This window comes from Fringilla coelebs (assembly GCF_963513975.1).
Source record: "Fringilla coelebs genome assembly, chromosome: 1".
Lineage (NCBI taxonomy): Eukaryota > Metazoa > Chordata > Aves > Passeriformes > Fringillidae > Fringilla > Fringilla coelebs.
Window position 1 is genome coordinate 88,375,736 of NC_140028.1, and position 13,946 is coordinate 88,389,681.

At 40.5% G+C, this 13,946-nt stretch overlaps 1 protein-coding gene across 1 annotated transcript; it reads left to right on the forward strand.

Annotated features, from left to right (window-relative positions):
• The first annotated feature begins 1,425 nt into the window (after positions 1-1,425).
• On the forward strand, positions 1,426-13,272 carry SMIM13 (small integral membrane protein 13). Its single transcript, XM_084208150.1, has 2 exons — positions 1,426-1,586; positions 9,904-13,272. The coding sequence occupies exons 1-2, from the start codon at positions 1,511-1,513 to the stop codon at positions 10,095-10,097; spliced, it is 270 nt and encodes an 89-aa protein (XP_084064276.1). The 5' UTR covers positions 1,426-1,510; the 3' UTR covers positions 10,098-13,272.
• The last annotated feature ends 674 nt before the right edge of the window (positions 13,273-13,946 follow it).

Consider the following 13,946-nt stretch of genomic DNA (forward strand, 5'->3'; position numbering starts at 1 on the left):
ATATCCAAAGAACTGCAGATAATAAGCAAAAAATCAGAGAAACAGAACAGGGCAGCTAGGAAGAAGCTTATTTTTCAAAAATAATATGGTAGCAACTGTTACTACTTTGCTTTGTTTGCAATTCAAAAGAAATCTTACTTAAGTATATGTAACAAGTGCTGAGGCAAGAATTGTAATAACACTTAAAGATCAGGAGTCATGCCAAAGTTAAAACTTGGAAAATAACATAAAACATGTTTCAAATTAAATGATACTTGCAAAAGACATGCTAAGTTGTTTAATTCTCCAGGCACAGCATTAAACAGGGCTTGGAATGTCGGGAAAAGAAGGCTAGGATTGGAAAGAAAGAACTCTAGGTTGATTTGGTGAAGTCACAGCAGATTTAAGGATGTGGACTAGGGACTGCACATGCAGGTAATTTTGGTTAACAGGTATATTGGAAGGAGGAAGCATGTGGCATGCTCAGAGTCCAGGAAAACAAAGAACTGTTAGCTTCGATTAAACAGGGAGATTTTGAAATACTACATAGAAGAAACAAAGAACTGGACTAGCTTTCTCTGATGTGTCACTACAATGTTGGCATGCCCATGGGAAACTAAGCTTCTGTAGTACTGGATTTACACAAGTTCCAGTAGTTTTAGAAACATTAACCAGCACACTACAAAGGAAAATTTTAACTTCATTCCAGTGCTAACAGCAAAGTCCATGTCACAATCAAGATCATCTCACAGTTCTGAGAGATAGTATTTCCTCAGATTTCTTCTAAGTGGGAAGGGCCAGCTTTGATGCGCCACCACCACCACGTTATCAGAGGGCAAGAGCCAAGGCCAGGTGGAGTTCGAACCACGCCGGGTTCACCGGTAAAATCGCTTCCTTGAAAATCGCTTCCTTGACTAAGGCCTGGGTATTCCTGTTGTCCCTTTATACGATCCCACTGGATGGAAGGGCAAGAGGGAGAAGGAGGATTAAGAAATCGGTTTGCCCCGTCCCTAAATCTAAGTCACAGAGCAATGGAATCATAGGATGCTTTGGGTTGCGAGGGACCTTAAAGACCATACAGTTCCACCCCCACTGCTCTGGGCAGGGGCATTTCCCACCAGATCAGGCAGTTCAGACCCCGTCCAGCCTGGCCTTGAATCACCTTTCCGCGGGTCCTACGCGCCCTCTGTCCCGCTCAGGGCTCCAGCCACCGCCCCTGGGCTTTACCCCACCAGCCGCTCCCCCCGCCCTCACACTGCCCTCACCGCCCCCAGCAATCACCACCGCGCCGCAGGGCACACCGGGACTTGTAGTCCTCGCTGACGGGGATTGTCCTTCCGCTCCAGCCGCTGCGGAGGAAGATAAACTACATCTCCCAGCACATCCCGCGCGCCTCCCCGCGCCAGCGTGATGCTCCGCGAGCCCCGCCCCGCCTGGCCGCCGGCTCCTCGGCGGCGGGAGGAGGAGCAGGAGCGGGGCCGCCGCGGCCGCCGGCCCGGCCCGGGTCCTGCCGGCTCCCCCCGGCCGCGCCATGTGGCAGAGCGTCGGGCTGACCCTGCTGGTGATCGTGGCCACGCTGGCCTGCGTGCTGCTCTTCATGCTGTGCGGTGAGTGCCGGGGCGCGGCGGGGCGGCTGCTGGCCCGGCTGGGGCGGGCGGTGCCAGTGGCGGTGCCCCCCGCCCGCCCTCGCAGCGCAGCGCCGGGCTCGCAATCTGTGGTGGTTCCTCTTGGCTCGGATTGACTGGGGGAAGGAAAAGGGCACCGTGCCCCGGCCTGTGGGGGAGCGTGTGTGCTGTGCAGCGCCCTCTTCTCTTTGTTCCCGAGTCGTTTCCAGCCTTGATATGCTCCCAGAGCCTTACTTCGCTGCTTAATTCGCTGTTTCCTGTAGAAATGAGGGCTTTTTTAGAGATGGGGCTAAAAAAAGCAGTCACACTGTGCGGCTTCTACATGCATGGGTCTGAAATGCCAGTGGGTGCAGGAAGTAAACTTGGGACTGGCATCCCTCGGCTTCTGACATCTGTTTGCTGGAATTGGCTGAAGACAGCTCTTGGGAGGTTTTTTCTTACGTGGATCGAGAGGGGGAGGCTCAGGGGGGACCTCGTCGCCCTCTACAACCACCTGACATGAGGCTCTAGTGAGGTCCATCTGCTGTGCATGCAGTGAGAGGCACAGGGGAAATGGCCTTAAACTGAGACAGGGGAGATTCAGATTAGATATTAGAAAATATTTTTTCACTATTAGGGTGGTCGGGAATTGGAACAGGTTGCCCAGGGAGGTGCTGGAGTCACCATCCCTGGAGGTGTTCAAGAGATGTCTGGATGTGGCCCTGGGAGATGGTCTAGTGATTTAGGGGTTACAGTGGCAATGCTGGGTGAATGGTTGGACTGGATGATCTTAAAGGATTCTTCCAACCTAGATGATTCATCCAAGGCTTTTTTAAAATTTTATTTTATTTTTTAAATTTTTTTTTTAATACACAGAGAGAAGGGTTATTTCAATGGGAGGGATGACTTGCAGGTCTTTTGGGAGTTCCTGGAAGGAATCAGCAGTGCAGTATGTGAATGTTGTGGCCAAAAACTTGCAGCTCTCAAAACAAACAAACAAAAACCACACCAGCAAATTCAAGCTATGCCATAATATGTGATGAGAGGCTTGTGAGACTTACAACCATTTATAAACCTACCTGGCACCTTGGTGACAGGTGTGTTTACAAGTGGTTTCTGGAAAACTGAGGGAGCAAAGTGAAGACTGATTTTTAATGGTTTAAAAACTGCTAATTGTTGTCAAAATGATAAAGCATTGTGGAAAGATTTTGCATTATCAAGGGACTGGATAGTGAAATGGGAAGTCTAGTATCAACATGTATCAAGTAAGGCATGTAGAAACTGTGTAATGTTTACACATGTGATTTGTGTGGAGAAATATAATGGAACCAAACTGAGCTGCTATTATCCCAAAGAAAGGATTAGCTGAAGTAATTTCAAGCATTTCTCCAAAATATCTCTGTAATGCTTTGTAGCTAGCAAACAGGCAATCAAACTTTGGAAGCCTGAAATAGAAGAGAAAATGTCATTGTGCTGCTATAGGAATCATCCATGTGCATGTGTCTCACACAGTGTATTTTCTTGTTAAAGTGTATTACCTCATTAAAAAAATGAAATCCTAGTTTCTTTTTAAAAAATAGGGTTTCCATAGCAATTTTTTGTTGGGAGCTGTGAAATTATTTCTGCATGAAGAAACTCTAAACAGGTTAGATCTGTCAAGCCTGGAAAATAGGTGACTGGAGAAGGGGTGATGGGTATATCACTGACTAGCAAGTCAAAAGTGAAGTGGGAAGCATTGTGAAATGTCATCATTGCAGAGGAGTTGGAGTACATGAAGTTAAATGGTCAAGCAACAGGCTGAAAACAAAAAATTGTCTTTTACACAATGGGGAAATAATTTGCAAGCTCATTAATAAGGAATATTTTGGGTGATGAAACTTCTGTCATTTAAATTCCTGGAAGAAAGGTCAATGTCTTGGTCTTGGTCGTGATCTTGGGTGAGGAAATCTGTGAAATGCTGATAACTGGAACTGCAAGGCTATGCTTCACTTGGTCTCGTGCTCTTTTCCTGCATGTCCTGTACTGTCTGTTGTTACAGACTAAACAGTGACCTGAGTAGATATTTATTCAGGTTTCTCTACCTCATTAGGTGTTGACTGGCCACTTTTCAACTTTTAGAAGATGCATCATGGTAATTGCTAGGGCTTTTATATCTAAGTATGAATACAAGATCTTTGTTTGCTATCTTGCTGAAAGTGTAATACAGTTTTGCAACCTGTTGTTCAGACTCAGAAACAAGCATCATTTTCCTCAGGCCCTTCTGCCTTTTTCTGTATAGGACAAATGGAATTGGAATGCTAAGCATTAACTTTGGCTGATAACACAATCATTTGCCTAGTGCTTTCTTGGTTAAAGAAAGCAGAAGTAATGAATAACTTTATTTTTAAGTGGCTTGTAAATACTTAACTTGTTTGGAGTTACATATTGGACATTCATCTTAAATTCCCTAAATACATTGTTTTGAATCCTTCATTGTATTTTACTTTAATCAGTGTCAGACTTCATAAAATGATTGCTAAAAGTCACCTAGATTTCAGATGTACTGAACACAGGAAGCTGACACATTAATTGGATTTTTTGGGGAGGGATTTGAACTATTACCATGCTAGAAGTGATTCAGTGGGATTTGATAGTGATTTATAGTATTTGTAATTATTTTTTCATCACTCAGTATTTATTAATTAATTAATAAATATTGGTTATACCACTTATACTTCTCTTGCCATGGAAAATATTCTAGGAAAACAGTGTCAACACCACTACTGGAAAAAAAAAAAAAAGAGTACTTTGAACTTAATTGTTTGTCTGTGATAGTGACAAGCTGGAAAAAGTAGCGGACCTGCAGGTGAGGAGGTGGTGAGGAAACTGCCTAAGTGCTGTGTGTGACAGGATGTGAGCAAAAGCCAGCCAGTGAGACATACAAATAAATGGACAAATCTGACATAGGAAGGGCTGGATATAAGCTGGAGTTAGCCTGATCTAATGATGAGAATATTTTCCAGCCATCTGACAAGAGGTGTTGAAACAGCCTCGAGAGGAAGGGTCAAGTGTGTTAAGAGCTGGGACTTGGATTTTGAGTTGCTCATAAAAGGACTCATGGTGTGATTGCCTGTAGAGAGTAATAAACTTAAATATCCAGGATCACGTGGATTTCTGCTGCCCGTCCCCATATAATGTGATAAGGGCTATCAAAACTTAAACAATGAGTAAAACATTCACTTTTCCAATTTTTTTTCCACATGAAAAGACAAAATTCAGAGCACAAATTATCAGAAGTTACTCTGACTGGTTCTTCAGCAATGTGAATTAGGCATTTATGTCTATAAATGTACTTTGAATAAATGGCCTGAATTTCTTTTCTTTAAAACATTCTGAATGCTGGCAACTGCTACTTTCAATGTTAATCTGAATTAGTTGAGAAGCATGGGAGGCTTGCAGCTAGCATTTGTAAACTAATCACATCTGACACAGAAACCACTGAGGTACTGTAAACACAACAAATGTTCAGTTGCTCCCACTTTTTTTCATACCCACCTTTTCTGATTTTCTTTTTCTGATGGTCTTATTGCTGCTTTTTTGTATTCCATGTACCTCTGAGATGGCTGGAACTTGTCCATAGTCAAGGACATGGGATAAAATAAAATACCAGCCAAGGTGAACTCTAGTACTGCTTACCTCTGTGTATTTGTTCTATTTTCCCAGTGTAGCAATGCATGAAGCCAAGTGAAATTGCCAAAATGCCTTCACTGGAACAGATGGAAACATTCATCTTATTTGTCAAAAGAGGCTAATGAAATGCAGGTTGAGACATACAACCTTAAAATAAAAATCATGTAACTCTAAGTGCTGAAATGAATGTGTGGTTCACTTCAGAAGTATGAATTCAGTTGCAGCTGGGAAAATATTTCAGCCCTAAATTCTGCCTGAATAACTTTTCTTTAATACTTTGCTTAAACAGTTTTGTAACTATCTTCAATGAGTGATTCTTGGGAAATGCCTTAACAGGTGAGGAAAGTCATGCTTGATTAGACCACTCATAAAGAGTAAATATCATTTAATTTGAAGTTGAGTTTTCAAACAGTTGTGAATGGGAGATGAGAAGAGAGCAAGTTTCCTTTTGCTCAGTCAGCAAGCTGTAGTGTTGCATTAAATGGGAGCAGGTTTATGGAGCTGTGCAGAGCCAAGCACCATGTCACCTGATGTCCTCTGTTATCCCAGTGTCAGAGTAGTGCTTCCTTCAAGCTGATCCTTTCCATAGCAAAGCTATCCACTAGGGCAGTGTACTAGTGCTGCACTGTTTCAGAGATGTGGATGAAGTGACTTGTGCATGGTTGCAGGAGTTATCTAACAGCGCTCAGAGAAGAGCCCTGTTCTCCCAAATCTCAGGTTAGCATCTCAAGCTCCATGCTCTTTTTCTTTTCTTTCTTTTTTTTTTTTTTTTTTCAGCTGTAGCTGTTTAGGATTTTCTGCGATGGACACTTCAGCATTTGAATATAGGTAACATTCACCATGGTGATACCCCAGTTTTAAATTAGTACGTTACATTTGTATTTCACATAAGAAAGATCAAGTTGGTTTAACCAGAATTCCATATTAGCCCTGGTGTTTTTCTTTTGTTTGCTTTTCTGGATTCAAATGGAAGAGGAAAATGTGCTCCAATAAATAAAACAGCTGTTGCATACCAGCCAATGAAAGGTGAATGAAGTAGATGGGCCTTAGACTTGTTATCCCTCACTTTTGGAGTAGGAGTAACTTTGTAGTTGGATCTCTGTTTCTTTCTCCTTTACAAAGAACCAGGAGCTGATGTGGGAAGTAACAGAAAAAGTATTTTCATGAAGTCTAGTCAAACCATAAAATCTGTTTAACATCCAAATTGCATGGATGTTACATACATTCTCTATGAAGTAGTCAAAGGCTTTGACTCACAGCCCCATCTTCACAAACACATTGCATCGTGATTTATTAGAGGGGTGTTGACATACTGATGGCACGGTACCAGATGTGTCTTTGCATGGCATCTGGCTGTGGTATTTTTAAGGGAGATGGTGGCACCCAGCTTTTAATGAGTACTAAACTCTGCAAGGCTGGGGGCTGCTGTTTTGCCTAGCTTCAAAATGCTGGTAGCTTAGATTTTGTAACACTGGATTCAGGTATGTGCTACATCAACAGCTGGATCCCCTGCTTTGCACTGTGCTGATGTATGTTTGATCTGGCTTACTGCTTTGAAAGGCAACTTCTTTCACCAGTTAGTGTAGAAATATTATGTATTATAATCCGCACGTCATCACTGCTTGTTTGACAAAGGCGTGTTGCGGGTGCGCTCTTTGGCTTCCACAGGCTCAGTCAAGCTAAGGATGATTTTAAAAGGTAAATCAAATAGTTTAAGAAAATAAAGCAAGCAGTGAAAGACTGATTCTAATCACATGTGTTGTGTGTGGTGAAGTTAAACCAGTAGGAATTCTTTGAGAGCAGCTTAGCTGAACAGAGTGGAAGTGTTAAAGATGCAAACCAATGGTGTCACTTACGTGTCCAGAAAGAGCTCTACAGCAAAAAAAACCCTCAAAGCTAAACTGAGCCACATACAGAAAAGGCCTTGAGATGCCCATTTTCCTTTTCTTGTGTGTGTATTTTAATTAGTTTACAATTATTTTCTTTTTTTAAACACAGTTATGGAACTTGCAGTTCTTCAGTATGGCACAGTGACAGGTGTTACCATTTTGCAATTTTTTAAGAGAATGAGAAATTAATAGAAAATGCATTGTCTTCTGATTCAGAGACAATGTGAATCTGCCTGCCGGCTTTGTGTCTGTGTGTGTGGTTTTTTTTTAATGATGTATTTAGCTGATACTGTTGCTGGAGAGATTTTTTCTTACCCAGAATCGCTTCTTCTTAGTAGTCTGGTTATTTCCAAGGAAATTCTTATTTATTTAATGACAGGGAGGCTCAGCTGAAGAGGCAAGTCCAAACTTGATTTGGACAAGTGTGTTTGTTTTGGGGAATTATTTTTTTTACCTTTCCATCCAAGCTGGCACGGTAACTAGAGCAAGTGAAAGAAATCTTTCTACTTTGACTACTTTATACCTAAAGCTTTCTGGTACAGGCTAGGATACCTTGTAAAGTTTTTTATTCTGGTTTTCAAGCCTGGTTGTCTGCCCCACTAATGTCTTTGGCTTAGCCTGTTGTAATTTTCTTTTCAACCCACTGTGTTGTGGTTTGTTTCACCTGCCTGTTACCCCATGTCTGTTTGTTTGGCTGCTAGAACCAGTCCCCTTGGCTGGTTATTTACAATGTCTTGTTTGTAGTCTGAAGCTAGAGAGCTCCAGAATCTGTTTATGGTACTTGGGGTTTTGGATACTTAGACCATTCTGCTCTGCTCTCTAACTCAGACCAAACACTGAAAAGAAATTAGTGCCATTTTTCTTGAGACTGCAGATGAACTTCATAAGTTCTTTCGTGTTTCCCCAACACATACCCTGTAGTAATTCTGGGTGTTAAGTACCCTGTCTGCAGTGATAGAGGAAGCATCTAGTTCACTTTATTTAGCTTAAGTTAAAATGCCTCCTTTAATGGAATATCTATTTACACCAAATATACTGAAGTCATGCTTCTGTAAAGTGCCCTAAAATCCTTCTGGGAATGCCCTGAATATTTTTACCTCATCCTCCTCCCTCTCCTCTTTCAATGGAAGCAACCTTCAAAGAGCCGCTACCTCAATTTTTACTTCTAGTTCTGAAAGAAAAGAGAGGCCAAACCCAGCCATCTACCATCAATTTTTTTTTTCTAGGTGCAAGGGAATGTAATGCATTTGTGGGACAGCAGATTCAATTTAATCACAAGTCATTTAAGGGGTTAGGTATTCATGGGAAAGGAAATATTGTGTAGTCTCTAAGAATTAATTTAGATCATAAAAGGTTGTCATATAAAACCTTTTCTTCAATTTCCTCAGCAGCAGAGAAGTTATTGAAATTAAAAAAACTGCAAGATGTGGAAAGTATTCCAGGAAGGAGGAGAAGGGTGGGATGTTGTTTTTGTCATAAGGAATGGATTGCCTGTATTGACTCTGATTACAGGAGAGAAAGAAATACAGAGGTGCTGTCATTATATGTGTTATTTATTTACTTATTAGTTAGTTGTTAGTCTTTCTCCCCCCTTTCTACTATGTCCTGTGTTCCATTCCCAGAAGTCTGCTTCTGCTGGAAGCTGTGTAATTGGGAGGACAGTTTTCCCTAGCTCTGTAAAATAGGACTCTTAATATCTGAATAGGTCAGCAGTATAGGCTTAAATAGCTGGCAAGACCTTTTGAACGGAGAATGGGACTATTAAATATATAGCTCTGTGCAGCCAGATGGATGTTGGTGTTGCAAACAATGTTTGTATAGCATTTATTTTCAATGAGCTGTTTAAATTTTGCTCCACTTAACTGTATTTCACAGAGAAGTTTTATTCCTATTCTGTGGGTTCTCTTAAAATGAAGATTCTGGCTTAGGTTTAGATATACTTATATCTGCTTTTTCCAGTTTTTTTTGGCTACCTGTTACAGAAACACTTAGACAACACAGAGGAGGAGGAGGAGCAGGTGGATCTTAAGTATTTTTTAAGATAGATTATAGAAATGTGGCCATCTCAGCTCTACTTGCATTATTTTGGGACCTAGAGTATTTTAGCGGCAAAGCAGTACATAGATTTACCACAGCATGTTAATTTTACTTTAGTGGAATTTGGGCTTGGTGAGGGATCTCATTGAATTTGAGGGATGTGGTCTTTTAGTGAACATAAGGAAGACCTTGTCCATTTATTATAGGATTTATTATAAAATGATATTAATTTGAGGATCTGAGCAAGTTTGCTTAATAGTGATTATGTAATGCAGCTTCTTAAATGTGATTTCCAGAACGGAGTGTTTGCTGCATGAGGGGAGAAATTCTAGTGCTTTCACAGCGCCTGTGTAATGAATCCTGAGTCCTTGATTGAGATATAACCACAGGACTTCTTTTTTCCTGACAATTAAGACCTTTATCTGTGTGATGGTGATGGTGATCACCCACCTACTTGCTGTGCCTGTTCAGTTTGGAATGTGTAGGGCTTTTCCTGGAGCTTAAATGTTGCTACTGGATGAGGACGAACTTTACGAAGTTGAATTGTTTTTTTCAGGACTATAAAAAGGAGTGGACGTGCTGTGGAGGGCTGCTGAGGTTGCCAAATAGAGGATGGGAGCTGATCAAAATTTTTTACCCCTTTGTGATACTGATACGCTTTGCCGGCGAGCTGACTACCAATTTGTATGAAGTAACTAAGCAGTATCTTTTTCTTTCTCCTGCAGGATGGTATGTGGTCTGGCAATTGTTCCTGTCTAAATTCAAATTCCTGAGAGAATTGATAGGTGATACGGGGTCCCAGCAGGGAGACAACGAGCCTTCAGAAACTGAAACTGAACAGGAAACTCCGCCCTCGCCTCAGAGAGGGAGACAGAAATCAGCTCGGCAGCGAAGGGCGCCTACGGAAGACACGACTTAAAAGTACTCCACTGAACTTCTGAGTGAACTGTGAATGGTTAACACCTCTGCACTGTGTCCTTCAGTGGTGTGACCTTACTAAGAAACGGACCTAAGAGGTACCATTGATCCCTGTGGACCTTTACTTCTGAGCTACCAATGGATGATGCTACTGCGGTAAAAGTTCAGGGAGGGCTTCAGCAGCAAGTCACAGAATACTGGAGGAAGGGAGGGGCAGGGAGAAATCTCCATCACAAAAATGCTGAGCTCTTGTATCTCCGGTCTCAGCACGCAGATGAAGAGCAGGTCCTGGACCATAGGCTTAGCCTTTGCATTAGTCTGAACATAGTAAATATTTCAGACTTAAAATAGTTTATAAATTATTTTTTCTTTACAGCACTGTAACTACATATAATGAAATGGAGTTTTATTTCCTTAGCTGTATATGAATATCTATATTTTTTCAACCTTGAGAAAGCACGTGAACTAAAAAATCAGTTGAAAGATTATTCTGGTTTAGAACGTATTCTAAAGTGAGATTTTAGTCAAGTTCTTGTATATATAAAAAGTATAAATGAAATATGAAAAATCCTATTAGGTGCACATGATTTGGAGGTTTTATTATCTCCTCTTTTTTAAAAAAGAAGGAGATGCAAAGAAAGCAATTGGATAGCAAGACTTGTTTTCTTGGTTTTGGTATATAAGAAGGATTATAGTTTAAACAGTCCTGCTAGGCTTCTGAATGTTTTTCCTGAACCTTTTACTCCAAGTCCAGCCTGTGCTACAGATGTGAAGGTGCCTGGGTTATGCACTGCTCACTGTTTAGTATTCTGAAGTGTCATATTTGGTATTTGGATAATGAACCCTTCTCTTAGCTCTCCTTGTACACCTTTTCATCAAGTATTTGGTATCTAACATAACTTTTTTTCCTAGAAGCGTTTAAGGCTCTCGTAGCAGTTTGTGACACTCTGACAGGGTTCCAGCAGGGAATTTGATACCTCATGTTTGCTGGAGGACTTACAGATTTTTACTAGTAATCAGCAGTTGTTCCTGTTTTCTCTGAGGATGAGTTCTACAGCTATTTTGACATTGCACTTCAGAATGAAGTGCTCCACTTCTGTTTATCTAGCAACTCTGAAGATTGATGCATGAGATTTTGGAAAGATGAGGAGCATGCATGTAACCACCTCTGTGTGTATGAGAGAGAACTACCAACAGATCTCATCTTGAACAACTTCATTTTTCTCTCCAAGTTTGGATATGTGGTAGTGTTTGGATCATTGTTCCGTGTATAAAAACTTAATCAGGACTTTAAAATCGGTCTTGTATTTTTAGCTGTTAAGAAGTTTAAACCTGTGGCTTCCAAATTGTGGTTTGGTTCAGTTATATGGCTGAAAGCAGCAGCATTTAGGTTTTACATCTGGGAAAAGAGCACTCTGTTAGCGCCTTTATGTTTTAATTTGTCAGTTTTGGATAGTGATCAAAATCCAGTGAGGGGCATTCATTTCTTAAAATCATTTAGATGTTTCAGTATTTAAATACATAAGATAGATTAGCCCTGACTTTCCTTTGGAGTCTTAAAGACTGTTTCATTTGCTAGCATGTATATATTAAGCATAAGGTTACGTTTTGAAGCATGATTAGGCAGTGCTATGCACATATCCTGTAAACACATGTTGAAATACTGATTGTCTCCTCTTCTGTCTTGTGTGCTGGCAAGGGAATGTCTAATGATGGTTGATTGTTTTTTCTTTTCTTTTTTGTTTCCTTTAATTAGTAAACTTCCCATTTATTCAAACTGAGCAGAAGCAATCAGATTCTATTCCCTGCTGCTTTCAGTTTTCCTCACATAACTTAATGTCACAATTTTCTTGTGTGCTTATGTCTTGTCACATGGTGAGACTTACAGTCTAGCAGTGCTAATCAAATACTGGGACATTTTTCTTAAGAAATTAGCATTTTCATCTTAAGCTTTGCTAGTACAGGCTTACAAATAAACTTGCTCTGTACTGACATAGGATATTGACACTCCACTGCACTTCACTTTATCTAGACTTTAGTGTACAGAAGACAGCAAAAGGCTGCTATCTGTAGTGTCCCTGACTAAGAAACAGTAACTTAGTCCCTGCTTCTACGAGCTGTGAAGAAGTGTGAAGTTATGGCAATACACATGGCTAGTTCAGGGTAGCTCTGAAGGTGCAACAGTCAAGACTCTGGAGCAAGATAATGAAGGAGAAATCCATGTGGGTTTGAATGAGGACACCGATCAAATATGCAATAAGATGGATGTGGAATCTCTGGGTAGCTCATCTGCTCTAGCCAAACAATTTCCTTCTCCCTTCCATGCTGTCTGTAGGTGTGCATTTCACTCCCCAAGTTATTTTCAGTCTCTTTCTTTTTTTAAACAGCTGATGCTATTTTTTTTAATGTTGCTGTGACGTAGCTGCCAATAATGCTGTCTCCCTAGTGTGTAGCTTTAATGATCTTGCTAGTAGCAGGACAAAGGTGTATAATATAAAGTGGTTTGGAAGAATTTTGAAATGCTAATGTCTTCTGTCAATGCTTAATTTTTCTTGAAGGAAACTGTAGTGAAATCTTTGTACAGGGCTCTTCATGCAAACGTGTAAGAGCGAAGCTGCGTGTGTGGGACGTGCTTGTGATAAGACCTGGGTTGTGATTGCTGGCAGTCCAATATACTCATGTCTTCAGGTGTTCTTACCAATGTCCTTCTGAAACGTTAGTGGTGGGTAAGCGCTTAACTTTGAACTCACCCATCCAAGTCTGAAACCTTATGAAGGCAACAAACAGGTTGGTCTTGTTTTGTTTAGTGGGATCTATTTTTAAAACGATTGCCTTATTGTTGCAGCCGTTATCTTGAATGTATTTTGGGTTCTTATTTTAAATACAGTCATATCATCTTTGTTGCAGGGGCTGTGTAACTTTGAATAAGCAGTAATTTCCTGTGTTTATGTGACAGTGTTGCAATTTGTGATCACATTGCTGCTTAATATCAGGTTTTACACTGAACTAGACCTTTGTATGTCCTTCTGTTTCATTTGGAAATGACCAGCATAAAGAATGTGTTCAGTGTGGTCATTTGCTTCTTCAGTGTTACGAAACTGTACCTAAAGCTTCTGTGGTTGTCTGTTTTCATCATTACTATTCTTTTAACTGACTGCACAGATGAAAAATAAAATAACCAGTCTTGATATGAATATTTGACCCGAGTGATTTTCTGATTCTATTTTTGAGTGGGATTTTGTCTGTAGAGTTAGTCTGCTTGTGTGAGTGTGAAACACTACAAAAGAGGATTTGACAAAAGTCACATTCTAGCTGATGTAATACCTGCAGATGACTTCACTGTAAAGGGCAGGTTTGTGTATATTTTTTGGAGTAGTTGTTAGTAAATGTGTTTTTTCTGCCTTAATCCTTGAAAGTTATAATTTCATTTTAGCAATTAAAAAATGCAAAACAAACAACAAACCCGCCCAGAAATCAAGCCACCTCCCTGCTTTCCTTTTTTTAATCTTTCTAAGACTGGTTATAGACTCTAGTTTTTCTAAAATAAGTATCTTGGTGAAGTAGGAAGTTCTTATTTTGGAAATGAAGATGTACAGGAGAAGGAAGTGAGAACATGCTTCATCCCTTACTGCTTCTGTTAAGTAAAATGCATTGTATCCTGGGTTATTTTATTTAATATCAGACATCAAAAGAAGATTTTGAAGAAAAATCTGAAATATCTTGAGAGAACAAAGTCTTCTGCTGTTCTACTCTTCTCACTTTTAAAAAAAGGCTACTAATGGAGTGCTGCAAAATGTCTTGGTGTTACGTGACTTGAGCACCTGGGTTTTTCACCTTAGAAAGTTGGAGT